Source organism: Sceloporus undulatus, chromosome 1, assembly GCF_019175285.1.
Source record: "Sceloporus undulatus isolate JIND9_A2432 ecotype Alabama chromosome 1, SceUnd_v1.1, whole genome shotgun sequence".
Taxonomy (NCBI): domain Eukaryota; kingdom Metazoa; phylum Chordata; class Lepidosauria; order Squamata; family Phrynosomatidae; genus Sceloporus; species Sceloporus undulatus.
In genome coordinates, this window is record NC_056522.1 from 339,962,371 (window position 1) to 339,980,619 (window position 18,249).

At 42.9% G+C, this 18,249-nt stretch overlaps 1 protein-coding gene across 10 annotated transcripts in view; it reads left to right on the plus strand.

Moving 5' to 3' along the window:
* Nucleotides 1-18,249, plus strand: part of TTLL5 (tubulin tyrosine ligase like 5) — a 273,548-nt gene that overhangs the window by 75,780 nt on the left and 179,519 nt on the right. For all 10 annotated transcript variants that reach the window (XR_006104524.1, XM_042473064.1, XM_042473053.1 and 7 more), the window contains 2 exons: nt 10,340-10,421; nt 17,705-17,766. Coding sequence is in view for 9 of the 10 variants with exons in the window: in XM_042473064.1 (XP_042328998.1) it covers nt 10,340-10,421; nt 17,705-17,766 (144 nt within the window). In the remaining variant the exon portion in view is untranslated. The remainder of the gene's footprint in view (nt 1-10,339; nt 10,422-17,704; nt 17,767-18,249) is intronic.

The following is an 18,249-nucleotide window of genomic DNA, read 5'->3' on the forward strand; positions in this document are numbered from 1 at the left end:
ATTATCTTCATCATCATAACTGAATACAATAAAAAATAAAACTGACTAATTCGGCCAGTGCTTTCCTGCTGTTATGCCTCTGTTAGCCCATCTAATGTCAGAAAGAAGTAGTGATAGCATACTAAAGGTGCCCACTGTCTGGCACTCCCTGCTGCTTTCTTCATTCCTCTTAAAACAGGTGTTTCTTCTGAAACAACTCACCATCTGTGACTTAGCTTAGTGTTGCTATTTGAAGTCAAGGAGCTGTGTATGCCTAACTTAATTATAGTTACCTGTGAGTCTGCTTCTCTCTTTCTGCCTACTATCCTCCATCATCATCTCTGCCTCCCAGCCTGCCAGATTCTGGTGGTGTGGTGGCAGCAGTGGTGGCGATGGCAGCAGTAATCCTTCTTTCTGCCCCTTGCTTCCCACCCAGTTTCTGTCTTGACCCAGATATCTTGCTAACCTGAACAGAAAAGTCGCATTTTGCTTTCCAGATACAGAACTGCTGCTTGTCAGCAGCAAGACCGTGCCCCAACTAATAATAATAATAAAATTTATTTATATACCGCTATTCCATAGATCATAGCGGTTCACAAAGATAGCCCTTGTCTTTGTTTGGAATCTGGCTGAAAATATGAAAACTAACCAAGTAGTAATCCTTATTATCTCCTTGCAAGATTGACATTCTTGGGTGGACACAATATGAAAGCTGCGATGGCAAGTACAGATGTTTTTTGGCCAAAAATAGGACTATGAGAATACCAGCATTCTTTACCATATGCGTGAGTAATACGTGGCTCCAAGTCTCTTTCTTTAGGGGTGGAAAGTGAAAATGATAACTCCTTAGTCCTGAACAGATTCTTCTGAAACTTTCATGTTTTCAGACCTCTAGGATGGGTGCCAATTTCATATAAATTGTCCCTCAAAATTACTGGTTGAACTGAGGGATGCTAATCACTCTCCCATTGCAAACTATTTTTAAGATTCCTCTTCTAGATAAACCACTGCATATATTCTTTTGGAACTTCACAAATATATTTCTTAGGGCCACCTACATGCAGTCTGACATTTTCAAAACAATGGTTCACCAGTGATTTATTTTGTTTTATAACAGGCACTCTGACACAAAAACCCATGCATATATTCACCTGAAATTTAGTAGCTTTTATTCTGATCTGGTTTATTCTGGCTTTGGTGTTCACCTGGGCTGGACCCTGGGTTGGCATGGGGACCGGTGGGTGTTTACTCACCCATCCCACACTGACCTGAGACATGCAACCAGCATGTGCTCTTTACCTTGCCACACTGTCGCTTGTACTCCGAAGCCGCCACCCCTGCTGTTACTACATTTGATGCAGAAATTGGGTGCGTAACTGCACCCACATGTGGTGTCCCATTTCTGCATCAGATGTGGCAACAGAGGGCTTCTAAATACTAGTGATGTTGCAGCAAAGTAAGGAATACAGGGGGCTGTCTAAGTAGCTGGGATTTGCCATGGAGTTTCCAAGAACCTCAGGTAAAATTGTCTGGGGTAAAGGTTGTTTACCCCAAGACCAAGCAGGCTGCACCGGATCTATGTCTGGTCTGGCAGGATCAGGTCCTATCTTGGCCCTGGGGTTTTGGCCTGTGTTGTCTAAACTGAATGATGTGAGAATTGGGGTGGGTGGGGCATAGGGCTTTAGGTCCATGTGGTCAACCCCTTAGAAATAGTATCTCTCTCTGCCTTTTGCCCTAGGACTGTGCACCTGTGATTGGCATAATATATGCTAAGATGACGTTCCAACTCTGGTAATAATAATAACACACACATACTTTTTGATTTCTGATTCTTTAAAAGCTGAGTCAAAGTGAGTTGACTCCAAATCAATTGGAGACAAAGCAGACTTTTTGTTTGTCATGGTTTTTTCCTTTGGATTTATGCCCTTCCCTGGTATATGTGATATAAATCTGTTTATATTTTCTTACTTTGCATTATTCAGTTTTGATTTTTTCCTAGACATAAGGAAGGATAAATAGCTAAAGGCTCTTTGAGAGCACCAAGACTCTTTGAGATATCATTTTTAATTTATTTTTTAATTGTGAGATTGTGCCAGGCATTGCCCATGCATTTTTCATTGTCTTTTCATAGATAGAAACTTGCTTTTAAAAAATAAAATACTGAACTGAAACTCTTGCAATGTTAATTATTGCTACCAATGTCAAATTCTACACTTATGTGGCATGACACTGGAATACACAAGACCAGGACTAATGGGCTACAACTCACATTCTTGTCATTCAAGCTTAAAAACATAGGAAGAGAACTGTTTTTTGTCTTGTGACCAGGTTTTTTTTAAAAAAAAAACCTCCAGAGTTTATTGAAAGTTCTTATATTTACGTAATAGCTGGTTATACATAATTTCAGCATTGTTCTTTTTAGCCATTTTCTGCTATTATCCTTAGCCTGTAATGCCACCCACCCTCAGCTTCCTCCTACTTCAATCAGCCTGTAGTATGACTTTCATGTTGTGTTTTAGAGTTTATACAAAATACTTATGCAATAATATGTTCTATTCTTCTGTACCTTGAACTGATTGGACATCAATTTTGGATTCTCCCCATAATGAAAACTGAAGTGATATGCATCTGCAGGAGAAAACACAAAAGAAATACATCTTATTAATTTTATCACTATCTTTTATTTGCTTTGCCTTGTTAATGCTGCAGAATCTACACTAACTAGTAGCCCTCAAATCATTACACTTATGGGGTAAAAGTTGGAACAAAGGGAGGAAAGTATAATCTTCATTAGTATAATAGGTCTTTTATCTTCAGTGAGAGCAATTTCCTCCCTCTTTTAAATGCTAACCAATTCAGCATTAGGAGATATGATTAAATTGCAGGCCATGGTGGTCTTGCTGCAGCCTCTCTGGAGACTTCAGGTATTATGCATACATCCTGGTCAGGCATTAATTTGGCAGTAGTCTGGAAAATGCCACTGTTTAGTGTTCTAATGTGAAAGCTTTTTAGTGTCTTTGTTCATTGGAAATGGGTCTTGAATTTCTAGCTGAATAGACCAAATAGGCAACTGTTGATCCGGTGAGCAAAAGACATGGGGAAAAGCAGTTTTACATAGGCTTGTGCTTTTAGTAGATAAAATAATGATAGTGGATGGAGTAGGAAAGTGGTAATAATACAGCTCTTCTGCTAGGAGATTTAGCTTGTCACCATATATACAGATTTACAGGGCATCTGTAAGGTAAAGGAGGGAGAGCAGGAGCTTTCAGCACTCCAAGCAGACCATTACAGAGGTGATTCAGCAGGCTGGGAAGGAGGGAGGAGACTGATGTATTCCGATCCAAGTCTATTAAAGGTTTCATTGTTTTGACTTCAGGAGTCTGCTTCTGGGTGGGCATTGAAAAGCCGCATTATGGCACCACCAAGGCTTTTAAGCACTACAAAACCTTTCCCTGAGGGTAAGAAGGAAGATGGGGAGAAGTTAACAAAGTTCATTTTCTGATTCATTCTTCATTTGTGCACCCAAATAGAAATAAGAGATTGGACTGGGTGTAATTACATCACAATCCCATATTCCACTCCCAATACAGGTAATATTCTTGGAGGAGTGATGGACAGGGCATTCTCAAAGTTCAGGTAAAGCTATAAATATTATGAAAGTGTTTTGCATTACTGAAAATATATTCTAGAGTAGAATTGTAACAACTTTCTTTGTTTTTGTTAACACTGTATAAGTAAAAAAGAAAGAGCACATGGGGGCAATTGTGTTTCTTTTTCCCCTTTCCTTTCCTTCCTTTCCTTTTTCTTTTCTTTTTTCTCTCTTTTTTGGAGTGTTGTGATACAGTAGGAGAGCATGGCCCTCCAAGGTCTCCTTAGGCACCCAGAGGGCTAATGCCCTAGCTACCCAAAGATATTCAGATGAATTGTTGCTTTCTAATTCTGTAGACTTTGTTACATATGAATCTTCACGCTACATGGGTCCTGGCATTTTGAATGAATAAAACCCCCACCTTAAAAAAAAAAACCATTTCATTTGAGTTTCATATAAAGGTAGAGGTTTCCCATTTGACACAATTATTTAGTCATGTCCGACTTTAGGGGGCGGTATGTTGGGGCGTAGAGAGACACGCTGTGTCCACTACGACCACGTGCAGAATTGATCCACGCAGGCAGGATGTCACGAGAAGGCTGTTGGAGAGACGTCTGCAAAGGCTTCAGCAGAGAAGGAAAAATTCCTCTCACGCAGGGTTCAGCCTTGAACAGGCTTGCAGCAATAAACACTGCTGGACAGCAAGGCTCTCACTCAAACAAGAGGGCTTTAATTCACTTGTTCCAAACTATTTTCAGCTTTGCACAGAGTATCAAACAGCCATCTGGATACTCACAGCTCTGTATATAAATAGACAAAGTGCTCCACCAGTCACTGACCACAACAACCCAACACCGGAGATAATCACCATCTCCCTTTTATTGGTGGTCTTGTGTGAAGTCATGTGGTGTCTTGCCACCAATGAAACCTTGCTGGTTTCATCCCCAGGGCAGGTTGCATCATACCATTTCCCATGATCCACCCCTTGACTGACGTCACGAGCTGTGCATGTTGCATCAGATGTCCCATGATGCACAGCTTCCAAATGCTGACTCATGCATGAGTCAGCATTTGGAAGCTGTGCATCATGGGACATTTGAACTGTGGTTACCTCTGTTGTAGTTCCACCTAGTGGCCACATCCATGTCATTTCCAGGCCAAGTGTGCTACATAGTCCTGACACAGTAAGCGTCTAAGTTAATAAGCTGAGGGAGCCAGCACTGTCAAAGATGACTACCTGATCATGTGACCAGCATGATCTTGCCTTACAGCTGTCTCACAGTGGATGCGCCATCGGCGTTTGAAGCTCAACATGTCCAAGACGGAGCTTCTTGTCTTTCCTCCTAAGCCCACCCTTCAACACTCCTTTTCTGTCTCTGTGGACATTTCCATTCAACCAGTCCAGCAAGCCCGCAGTCTTGGTTTTATCTTTGACTCTTCTCTGTCGTGTATCCCTCAGATCTGGACCACAGCCAAGGCTTGTAGATGCTTTTTGTACAATATTGCCAAAATCCGACCATATCTCTCCGCCTCTACTGCCAAGATCCTGGTCCATGCCCTAGTGATCTCACGACTTGATTACTGTAATGTCCTCCTGGCTGGGCTCCCTTTTTCTCACCTCCGTCCTTTAATCTCTGTCCAGCATTCAGCTGCACGCATTATCACTTCCACCCACCGCTCTGATCACATCTCTCCTGTGTTGGCATCCCTTCACTGGCTCCCTCTCCCTTTCCGCATTCAGTATAAGCTCCTGCTGTCGACATTCAAAGCCCTCCATGGACTGGCCCCTCCTTACTTATCAGACCTTCTTTCTCCTCACCTTCCCACCAGGGCCCTCCGTTGTGGTAGTCAAGGGTTCCTGTCTCAGCCCAGGATTTCCTCTGCCCCATCCCGGATTCGCCCCTTTTCACTTGCTGCCCCTCACTCCTGGAACCTTCTTCCTCCACAAGCAAGAGCCATCACTTCATTAACCAGCTTCAAAACGGAGTTGAAAACCATCCTATTCAGAGAAGCCTTCCCAGGCATCGCATAATTGTCGCTTACTATCTGATGTTCTGTTGTTGGCTGTTTATCGATCCATTTCCTGTATTGCTATGTATTGTATATGCATTATCCTACTTGTGAGTATGTATTTTCCCTGGATAATGATTAACCTTCCATTTTGAAGCCAAGCCCTCCCTTCAGTCCATCTGCCTTGGTCCAGGCCTCGGAGGTAGAGAGGAACTGCTGGACCTCTTACCCTTTCCTTCCACCACTCCCTTCTCCTTCTGTGTCATGTCTTTTTAGATTGTAAGCCTGAGGGCAGGGAACCGTCTAACTAAAAGGATTGCATATACAGCGCTGTGTAAATTTACAGCGCTTCATAAATAAAGGTTAATAATAATAATAATAATAATAATAATAATAATAATAATAATGCTGAGGCGCATGGTATGTGCGCCTGGGCATTTAGTCATGCTAAATAGTACCTATTTATTTACTTACACTTTTACATGCTTTTGAACTGCTAAGTTGGCAGAAACTAGGAATAGCTGAAGGGAACCCACTCTGTCTTGAAGTGCTTGTGTCTTGAATTGCCAATCTGCCAACTTTGTGGTCATCAGAGTTGGCATCTTAAGTGCTAAACCACTGCATTCCTTTTTGAGTATCATCTGCATTTCCTCAGATTTCTAACATTTCCAGCAGAAAAACTGGAAAATATTGAAAAAAATTATCCCTTGAAAAAAGGGAGAAGCTTCCTCTTTTTTTTCCTGCACATTCATAGTGTGACTTGACTTCATGGTGTGACTTGACTTCTATCGTAGAGGAAGGAGAAGTTGCTCTGTATCTTGGAAAAGGATTGGATTTTACACAGATATGCTTTGAAGGCAATGAAGGATATATACATGTGTCTTAATCAGCAGCTGCTGTGGTTTGATAGATCCTTTAAGGATCTTTTAGAAATTCTGTGGCTCAGTAGGGGAACTTGACCTCCCTGTTTGGGCCTAATCTGGCCTCTGGCAGTTATTCCTATGTCCTGTAGGAGGTGTGGAAAGCCCTGTCCTTTGAGGCAGAGAAATTTTTCTCCATTGCTTGCATTCCCAGTTAGGAAGATATATAGGAAAATCCTATTGTTATCATCAGTCAATGATTAGAGATTACAGTAAAATTCTTACCCTGCTTTGCTTCTTGCCTTGTTTTTGTTAATTGATAAAGGTGTGGAGGGAGGTCAGGTTGATTCTAGTGTGAACCAGATGGCCTGACTAGTTTCTGAGATGCATGGCTCAGTCAGGGCATTGTCCTGCACTGTACATTTCCCAGTTGGCAAAGATTTGTTTCTTGTCTCTCTTATCTCTGGAATGTTACTGCCAGCAGTCACTGTCAAGACAGGGGCCTGTAAAGATGAGTTACTCACAGCCTGATTTACTCTTGTGTGTGTTACATGCCTGAGTTACTTACATATATCTTGGTTTTATATTGGCTTAGTGATACCAGCTAATTCATTTCCCATGTGTCTTTCTACACCACTCTTTTGACTTGCTTCTGTGACTGATTCAGCAGCATATTCATATAACAGATCTCTAGTCATCTTTCTCTATTAGTCTAGGTAGCACAGGTTCTATTTCTTCTTTTTCTTGTAACTCCATTCCAGTTATAAAAATCTGCCTGTGTTAGTACTATACAACATAAAGAAGGCCATACCATATTTTTTCAGCTTTTCTCACTTTATATCAGCAACTGTATTAAGGTCACTTGGGCTGCATCCACACTGCAGAAATAATCTGGTCTGACATCACTTTAACTGCTATGGCTCAGTGTTGTGGAATTCTAGGAACTGTCATTTGTTATGGCACCAGAGCTTTGCTACAGTTTTCAGAACTCCATAGCATTGAGCCATGGCAGTTAAAGTGATGCAGCCTTAATCTAAGGTTGTGCATTGCTATACGTGACATATAATATGGGCTCTCTATTCTTACCTAAGTGGTCTCAAACTTGGCCTTGAGATTTATAAGATAGGTGCTAGTACTATCTCTCTCACTCTGCTTGTTAGATATGATTAGAATAGTACTAGTAGAGTGAGTCAGGATACTCTGTTGTTTCTTGTTAAGGAAGAAAACTTTGGCCCGTTACAGACGGGCACCCTAGGACGGACTCAGTCCGTGCTAGGGTTAGAAAGGGGCGTCTCTTCCAGACGCCCCTAACCCTAGCACGGACTGAGTCCGTAACAAATGGCGGCGGCCGTTCCACACGGCCGCCGCCATTTTGACGTAACGGATGCTCTGCGTCCACACGTCGCGTGGTGGAAGTGACACCACAAGTGCACGACTAGCGCCTCGCGGCATCTCTTCTGAGCTGCAAGAAGGAGCGCGATTTTCGTGCTCCTTCTTTGCTGCGTCCGGGAACCACGCTGTTTGGCTGCTGTGGTTCCCGGATGTAGCAACCAGCGGCGACAGCAGACCGCTGCAATCTGGCGGTCTGTAACGCGCCTATGTTTCTGAATTTCAGGATTTGTGAGGCTTATTTACAAATTTTTCTGTCAAGAGCAAGTTACTGAAGAATGTCAGCAGAGGCTGACTTAAATCCAACTGTTGTGATTTAAATCTTAACTGCTTATCCCGCCTAGGATAGAAACATTGAATCAGTGGAACTTGTAAAGATCTTGATTTACTGTTTGCAACTGATTCACTGTGAATGTCCTAGTTGGTATTAACTGTTGTATATAGGTTACTATCTTTTCAGCTCATATTAAACTGTGAAGATAAAACAGCCATTTGTTGTTTGTAGATGCTAGTACAAGTGGAAAGTTAGTAAAACTTCTAATGAAACCTGATCACCAGTTTCTTTCCATTTTACCATTAACAACTAGTGGTGCAACATGAGCTGTCAGGCCTGCTGCTGCTGACTGAAAGGAAGATATCCCGGAGCACTGTCTTCCTTTAATCAATCTATTTTCTCTAATCCTTTTACAAAAGGCAGTGACAGTGTGAAGCCTGGCTGTTGCAAGCAGCTGTAGAGGAGGCGTCTGAGTTTCTTCCATGGCTCATAAGCTGCCCTTTTCCTCTGAACTCTATGAACTCTCTGTATTTGGCTTTTGCTGATGTATTTTCCAGAACAGCAGTAGGTATCCCAGGACTGCTATCTACATGTGATACAACTTTTCTTGACTATTTTGTTGTTAAACGTGTGTGGATTTAAATTGTGATCTGAAGGATTTACTTTGTTAATATAGTGGAAGAACAGTGTATACCATGGAGCAGTTGCAGTGATGCCTGAAAAAAGTAACTAATATTAAGGCTCAAGGAGTGGGAGAAAATGCATCAGGACTGATTTAATTTCAGTGCAGCAGGGAATGATGCTGATAGAAAATATTGCAATTTAGCAAGAGATTAATTGATATAGTACATATAAAATCATGTTATCTTTGTGGCAAATAATAAAAGGGAAACTGCTATATACAACCTTCTGCAATAATGATGATGTTGTACATGACAGTCATGTCCTGATGACTGAATTTTTCTTGCATGATCCGACAAGCAATGATAAATTTCCCATTCATACACTGAATTTAAGAAGAAATTTTAATGCTTGTAATTTTCTAGTTCTGTAGCCTTGAAATGCTCTGTGCACTTCAGATGTTCTTTGTAGAATAATAGCATTCCAGAGGATTCCAGATGGAAAGGCATCATACTACAGTACACAGTGTACCTGTGTATATAAATTTGCCCCAAGAAAACCACAAATGATAATGTCTGATGATGCTGGTGTTTGCTTTCATATGTGTCATTTAGTATTTCTTCCTATGTCACTGAGATTTCACTTAATGAAATTGCATATATTTCTATGCTAGAGCATTTCTGAGATGGCAAACACAGACAACCAGCTTACCACAAAGCAGAGTTATATGTCATGTGCTTCCTTGCTTCCACCACTTTTTGGCTGAATGGTGAAAGTTGGAGTGTTTGCTTCCCCGCATTTCTCACATGGTTCAGTGCTGTGTGTATAAAGCAGGGCTGGGAATGGGAGTGACCTTCCAGACATTCCCAAACTGTAGCTCCCAGTATTCCTTACTGTTGGCTATATTGGCTACAGCTTCTGATAGCTGAAGTTAGCAACATCTGTAGGACCTTGTAGTTCCCATCCCTGTGGTAAATCATGTCTGCTGAGCTATTCCCTTATTCACCTTATTGAAAAAAATCACCTTATTGAAAAAAATGGTTTACCCTACATATCTCTTCATGCTTTTTGAGAAAATGTTCTGTATTATCTCTCAAGTGACTTTGTGTCAGTTGTGTTTCTGGTATGTTTGTTCATCTGTGTTCTTTTAATTCAATGTATTTGAATCAGCTTCCTTGCTTTTATCTTGCTTTTTAAAAATTGCACATCGGTAGAAGGCATATTTATATTCATATGTACAGTAGAAATGGAAACTGGTGTAAATAGCACCATTGTCAGTATGAGTAAACTTTTAAAAACATAATGAATAACCTGCATCTGAAAACAGGGAGCCAGAAAGCAGGAGCTAAATACTGCAATAGTGCAAAGATAAAACTAACACCTTGACCCCAAAGCATGAGTCAGGGTCTATGGTTGAAGCAACAGTAATTATAGAATAGTTCAAAATCAGTCAGCATTTCTACTGTCGTTCTTAAGAAATTAGAAAATCTCTCCACATTTCTTGGATGGTAAGCTGTTTTACCCAAAGCCCTTTGGCAGATGCTTAGTGCAGTGTTTATTTAAGACCTTAGCAATACCATTATGTCATTATTGGAGACTCTGTTTGTTCTTTTCCAGAGCTTTATGGTTTTGATGTCCTAATTGATTCTACTCTCAAGCCTTGGCTACTGGAGGTGAATCTGTCCCCTTCCCTGGCCTGGTAAGGAATTCTTAAGAAACGTGGGTAAACTGGCTACAGTCTGAATGGCTAAAGTTGAGTAAGCACTTTATGTTAGGTATTTAAAATCATGCTTCTTTGTTTGTTTGCTTTTGGTATGTCTCATGTTCTTGAATAGATTAATAAGAGACAGGATTAAGCAAGGCCCGCTGAACACTGAGAAGGCAGGATGTATGTTTCCTAGTAGACAAGGGTGGAGCATCAAATAATGTAGAGGGATGGTAGCCCCTCCCACTTGCTCCAATAGGGAGGAAAAAGTATCCCTGGTATGGAGCAACCCTAGAAGACACTGGCTACCTGCATCTGTCCTGAAAGGTGCTGTGACTGACAGCCATCACTTTAGGATGCAAGGTGTCAGGGCTAGGTTCCTTGTTAGTGTGTAAGGAGCTCTGCATGGTCAGGAGTGACTCTGTAGAGCTTTTTCTGGATCCGGCATTTGTGTCCAAGGTGATCTCTGCCTTTCATAGGTCTTAGGAGGTAATTCTTCCCTCGTTCTGTACATATATGTCCTAAGATTTGAAGAAGATTGATACACCTTTGACGTGTGCAGGGTTATCTGGACTTATCTGAAAAGGACCAGCAGCTTTTACTCTTCAGATGCCCAGTTGGTCTCTTTCTAGCTGCGCACCATGAACAGGAAGGTGTCCACCTCCACCTTCAGCAGGTGGATTGTGACCTGTCATGAGTCTCTGATGCTCCTGATACCAGTAGGCATCATGGCGCACTCACCTAGAAGTGGCACCACTTGGCCAGTTGTGTCCATGAACACTCCCCTATCAGTGTAGCAGCATGGAAGTTATCCTTCATGTTCATTAAGCATTATAGTCAAGACAGACTGGATTCAGTTGAATCTGCCTTTGGGAGGAGCGTGCTACAGCAGGTAGTTCAAACCTACAACCTTGGGACACCAGCACACCAAACCCAAGTCATGGAAGCTCTGGTAAATAGGATGCTCCAGCCTTATTTACTGGGAAAAGGAACAGATAAGTCCGTTTTCAGTAGGATCACGCATTTCCCACCCTAGGGGTGCTAGCATGGGGATAGGCATGATAGTGTACATAGTTCTTTGTCATGGTCTCTGTGAATCACAAAATGGGTTTCCTGTGCCTGTGTAGAGACATACAGAACCTTCTAGAATCGCTAGGGAAGGCTTTTTGGTGGTAGCTCTGCCCATCCTATATATATCCCTAGCAATCCCACTCTTTCCCCTCAGTTCCTTTTTGTCCGCCGCACTAGCAGCATTGAAAGACCTGGTTCTTAGAATCGCTTTCAATTCAGAATTTGAAAACTAACGGTTTGGTCTTGGATTTTGGATTTTGGCTTCACTCTCTTGTTTTTGGTTTCAGTGTAATGATATTTCAGCTTTGACTTGGTTTGTCATTGATTTCTCTCTGTCTTGTGATTTTGGTGTTGTTTGATTCTTGGATCAGGTTTGGACTTGTAAAATGGCTTCTCAATCCATGACCTTCAAGAGGTGAAATGAGTGGCAAGACAAACAGACTTGCTGTTTGCTCTGCCTTGGTGAGGGACCCAACATGCAAACCTGTGCCCACTGCAGGGCCTTTATCCCTCAGGTGAGGAAAAATAATCAACTGCAGTCGTTGTATGAGAGGGCCTTGAAATCTCATGTGGCCCCGACTGCTGTGGTCTCTGTCTCTCTGCCATCTCCATCTTGTAAAAGAGCTTCTACTACAGAGTCTGGCTGTCAGAAGGACATTGCTTGTCTGAGTTCGTTGAGACTGGGTCATGGGACATTGTTGGCTGCATGTCGGACTGAATCCGATTGTTGATTCTCAATGAAGGCCACTGAATCCGAGGATCCCCCCACAAAAAAGCAGAAATCTTAATCAGCTGTTACGGAGTCCACATCTAAGCCTCCTAAGAAGGCTAGAGAAAAAAGAGAGAAGGCTGATAAGAAGAAGAAGTACAAATGTTCTTCCTCCCACTCCTCCTCTAAGATAGCCAGGCCTGAGAACCAACCAGCGAATAAGCCTGCATCACCAGTGCCTTCACTCCAGCTTGTTGTGAACCATGCTGTCTCGGTCTGTGAGGTTTAATTGGTGGACTCTTCTACATGGAGGTCTCCAAGACCCTCCTCACCACATTTGCCCACCAAATCCCTCTCCACATGTTTGTGTCCGGGATCATCTATCAGCTTTTCCAACTTGTTATCTGTCTCGAGACCGTTTGTCGACATGAATTTGACCCTTGGGCCCATATTGGTACCAACATCAATCACACTCCAATCCAAAGCTTGGACAGGGTCCAACATAACTTGCTCTTGAGACCAGTCTTTACTATAGTCCGGTTGACCCGGATTATCACCTCAAGGACTATGTCTGTGAGGTTCCCAGAGATCTCCAAGGCTCCCCAGCCATTCGGCGCCATCTTCAAAGCCTCATCCAGATCCCTCAGGGCACTGGATGTAAACCTTCACCTGTCCCTCAATGCCATGAATCTTTGGCAGACAGGCCATTGCCACCAACCCGTTGTTCTACAAGACCTACATCTCCTGACTCAGATTCTTCCTCAACATGGATTCGTGCATTTGTTGTCCTCGAGCCAGCTTCCCCAACGGATGATGTCTGTTCCTTTTCAGAGCAGGTCATTCACATGGAGAATACTCTGGACCTTGAGGTTGTTCACCAAAATGCTGAGCCCTTGGATTCAATATATGAAAGAATTTAATCCAAGGTTCCTACTCCGGCATACATCGGACCTTTACTATCCATGTTCCACATCGCTAAGCATTCTTGGGCTACTACAGCTACCATTCCATCGACCTCCAGAAAGATCGACAACCTTTACAGATTGACCCCCTCAGACTCCACCTGGCTGGTTGAACATCCATGCCTGAATTCTTCAATTGTTGAGGCCTTCCAACTGGAGCCAATTCCTCGAACATTCTCAGCACCTGTTGATAAGGAGGGTAGAAAGTTGGATGGCATAGCAAGGAAGCTCTGTCCTGGGGCCTTTGTGTGCTTGCATGGAGGCTTATCAACAACATCTCTGGGAGAGGATGCTCCCACTGCTCGATAAGCTCCCCGATGAGGATCATCCTTTGGCACAAGCATTCCAGTCTAAAGCCCATTTGCTTGGTGCCCAGCAGATCAACTCCACCTGTCACTCTGCGGACTGTGTTCGAAGGTGATCTTTGGTTTGATTGCCCTTCATCGCCATGCCTGGCTTTGAGCGTCGGATCTTCTTCACCAAGTTAGAGCCGTGATAGAGGACATGCTCTTCAATGAATCTGGCTTCTTTAACAAAAGGATGGATGAGAAGTCCGATCACAATTACAAGATGAAGACTACAACTAAGAAATAAGATTACAAAATGAAGAGCACAGCCTCTTCTCTGTTGCGTTTCGTCTGATGTTGACGTTGGGGCTGGCAGCGAACATCTTACAGCCAGTCAAGGTCTTACAGTGCCTCTGGCATGAGGAACCAGAGGTTCTTCTTCGTGATTTCTGCAAAGCACATAAATGGGTTATTCTGTGCCTGCGCAGCATTTCCAGATCCTACTGGAATCACTAGGGAAGACTTTTTGGCAGTAGCTCCGCCCATCTTCTATATAAGCAGGAGGTCTTTCTGCCCTTTCTCGATTCCTTTTGCCCACCGTGTGAGCAGCTTAGGAACCTCACTCAGGAATAGCTCCTTCCTTAGCTTTAGCTTTTGTCTACTGGGTTTGCTCTTACTTCGTTTTGCCTTGACGACTCTTTTGGATTGTGATTTGGACTTGGTTTTGGACTCTGACTAACGGCAACAACTCGGACTCCCTGACCATTCTCTCTTCTAGTCCCCTGCATGCATTCATTGTGGCAGAATTCTTCAGCTAGATGTAGCTACCCTTAGGTTAACTGCACCACAGCTTCTCCTGCTTGTGATATCTGTGGCTTGCAACCTTGCACGCAGTTGATGAAGTGCTCCTATGTGGCTAGGTGAGCCTCCTTTTGATCCTTCCTATAGACTGAAAGTGTTGTGTTAGACAACTTCTTACTCAGATGTGCTTCATTTCCTTATCTCATTGCGAGTTAGGAACTTCTTGTACTCTTCCTTGAAGGTGTACCTGGTAGCTGTCTCCTCTCATTCCAAGCCACAGATGCCCCCTCTTGGTCAATGCACTACAAGGTAGAGGTGGTTTTTTGTTTTTGTTTTTTAAGGCCTACATATACTTTGAGAGCCAGCGTGATGTAGTGGTTTGAATGTTGAACTATGATCCTGGAGAACTGGGTTTGAATCCACACTTGACCATGAAACTCACCAAGTGACCTTTGGAAAGTAACATTCTCTCAGCCTCAGGGGAAGACAATGGCAAACCTCCTCTGAACAAATCTTGCCAAGAAAACCTCATGATACCTTAAGGTTGCCATAAGTTAGAACTGACTTGAAGGCACACAACAACAACAACAAACATACGTCTTCATCTTCCTAATCATGGGCCACTGGCTATGTGGAGCCTGTTGGTCCTTGCTAAGCTTGTGGCACCTCTCTTCATTCTAGGTGCATCCTGTGATCTTTAGATGCTTCCCTGGATGACAGCATTAACATCACCTCTGCCTGATGGGTCAGTGAATTTGCAGCACTCAGAATGAACCCACCTTATACATCCTTTTAGAGGGACAAGTTGGTCTTCTCCACCAACATCTCTTTCCTTGCGAAGATGATTTCCACCTTCCATCTTAACCAGCTGTTGGTGTTTCCCATCTTAATGTGATATAGATCTTCTCATAATGAGCCTGCCCTTCATATGCTAGGACAAAGCAATTTAAGAAGTCTCCTGGACTGTTTGTCACCCATGGCATGTGTAAGAAAAGGAAGGCAATCTCTTCTCAATATCTCTCCCACTGGGTGGTGAATGCCATCTACCTTCCTGTTCCCTTGTTGGGAAGCCTTTCTGCTAGAGGTCAGACTTCACTTGACTTGGGAGAGGGTCATTTCAGAGGGATTCCTTTCCCAGAACTCTGCTGAGCAGCTATGTGGTCACAAGCTATCTTCCCGTCTCATTACAGACTTGCTGCTCTGTCCTGAGCCAATGCAGCATTTGGTAAGGCAGTGCTATCATTTATTTATTTAGGTATTTATATCCCACCCTTCAGCCCTAATGGCTCTCAGGGCGGCTTACAATTATTATTTTTAATCAGACGGTTCCCTGTCCTCAGGCTTACAATCTAAAAGACACGAAACAAAAGGAGAAGGGAATGGTGGAGGAAAAGGGGATGAGGTCCAGTGGTTCTTCTCTCCCTCTGAGGCCTGGACCAAGGCAGATGGATTGTAGGGAGGGCTCTTCCTTCTTCCAGGCTAGCCCTGATGGAGCTGACCTGCCTGGTGAACTCCCTCTCAGAATTTATCCTGGCATATCCACCGTTCAAAGGCTCTATATAGACAGTCTCGAAAGGCTGGCCTGTGGGCGGAATCAGGGCTCAGTGTCCTGATGATGGATGCCCTAACTCCGCCTCCAGATGATGCAGTGCCGAAGGGGCACCATATAGCCGCGCAGCTGCGGCTATAGTGCTCTTTGAAGGGTGCAAAAAAGAGCTGCTTTTTGTGCCCTCCAGAGGCTGGATCAGGGCCATGGTATAAATTTGCCACAGCCTCAATCTGGCCTGGAAAGGGGCAGCTGCAGGCCGCCCCTTTGGGGAGGTCTGTTTAGCCCCTAAGTGAGTTTAGCTTGCTTTTCCCTTAAGTGAGTGAATCACAGCAACTATGAAGAAGAAGAAGTTTATTACCTGTAACTCTGGTTCTTCAAGTGGTCATCTGTGAACACACATAATCTGTCTTCCTTCCCTCTTTATGCCATCCCTTTCTTTGGGTCTCCCAATGGCAGATTTGAAACTTTTGGCAGGATCCTACAGTTTATATCAGGGGTAGGCAACCTGCGGCCCGCGGGCCAGATGCGGCCCGGCGAGGCCTTGGGACCGGCCCCAGCCCGGTCCTGCCGCCGATTGCCGCCGGGGCCTTTGGCATCTCGCGCGAGGGGCATGGTGGGGCAATTGTCTATAGAAGCCTCAGAAACATGCATTTATCTTAACATTTAAAAAAAAATTAGCAATTTTTTTTGCGTGTCCTCCATTTTTTATTTAAAAAGTGCCCTCCATTTGAAAATTTTGTCCTACATTTGTCCCGGTTTATTTATTTACTCAATTTTTTTAAAAATTATTTAATTATTTATTTTTTGGCTTTGGCCCCCCAGTTGTCTGAGGGACAGCAACCCGGCCCCCGGCTCAAAAGGGTTGCCTACCCCTGGTTTATATGCATGTGGGTGTGGGAGTACCCCTAAAATACAGCTCTAGGAACGTCCAAAGCCCTCTGTGTAGGCACAGAATGGCAGCAGACCACTCCCCACAGTTTCACATAGATAACCTTCCATTTTAATATTTTTCAGAGAGCAATGAAGGGAGTAAAGAGAGTCTATCTTGGCTATGTCAGCAAATATGCTGAAGAACCAGACCATACACTTTTACTTTACTCCTTCTCACCACTTCTAGCCATTCAATTTCTTCTGAATCATACCACTGAGGAGGGTTAGAGGCACTTCCTAACAAGCTTGTTTTCCAAACAATTCTGGCAGAATTGTAGAGGGAAGTCTCAGGTAGACAAGCTGTCTTCTCTCTTCAGCAACATCTGAGAGATCCCTGCCCTTCAGGCAAAGAGATGAAAGGAAGTAAGGGTAGGAGGTGGATTGGAATGACTGCCTCAAGTAATCCCCTCAGCTCTTTGCTAAGATACTTAGAACCTTCTTCTTAAATTCTTTGAAGTGGAAGTTTGAACATCAGTTTCTTTGGTGGTTCCTCAAAGCCCTGGGCTGTGGTCAGAGATGCATGTGGACAGAGAATTCTTAAGTGCTATGACTCATAAAATCTTGGCTTACTTTTGAAGGGTTTCATGAAATTCTGTAAGCTTGGTCAAATAGTGTTGTAGCTGTATTTACCTCTATTCTTCCAAATTTAAGCATCTCTTAACACTTCTACTGGAAAAAAATATATCAATTTTACTAACTATATCATAGCAACTAATGAAAATACAATCTTTGACTCAAAGATAACCGATCCAAAAATAATAGGGTTCTGTTAAATATAACATTAGACAAAAGGGAATCCTGGGCTAAACTCCGTTTAAGTTTACTGTAGTCCAATGAAGATGTTTGTAATGTTGAGGTGCCTTGTTTACAGGACATACATTTCCTTGAAGTGTCCCCAGGGACATGGAATAAATTGATTGATCAAGTGAAGATAATTGATTTGCCTTCTCTTATTTCATGTTGGATAGTGATGCTCCTTTGGACCTGAAGATTAAAGCTAGTATGATTTCAGACATGTTTACACTTGTAGGTGAGTGACATGCCAATTTCAGTCTTATCTTTTATTGGCTTGGGTGGCTGATAATAGGTAAAGTGTGGGCATATTGTGCATGACAGAGTTGATTTGTGCATGAGAGAGTTGATTGTTTTGATTTTAGGTAGATGTGTACGTGATACGTTGGGACACTACGTAATGATAGACTGTCAGAATTATTTTAGTAAAGTGGGGTATGTAATAACTGAGAGGTGTACATTTTGTAATGAACATAGGCATGCTAAACTGTGTGGGTTGAAAGAGTCATGAATGATGTTGTGAGTATAAATTCTGAGTGTTGAGATGCCAAGGTGTGATGCCTTGATAGGCTGTGTATCGTAGGATAATTCTGGAATAATACTTTGCTTTGTTGGCAGGGTTCCCTATATCTGCTTATGTTAATGGAAGCCTGTCAGCAAAATAAAGCATTATTCTAGCATTATTCTTCTTACATTCTTACAATCAGAACATCATAGATAT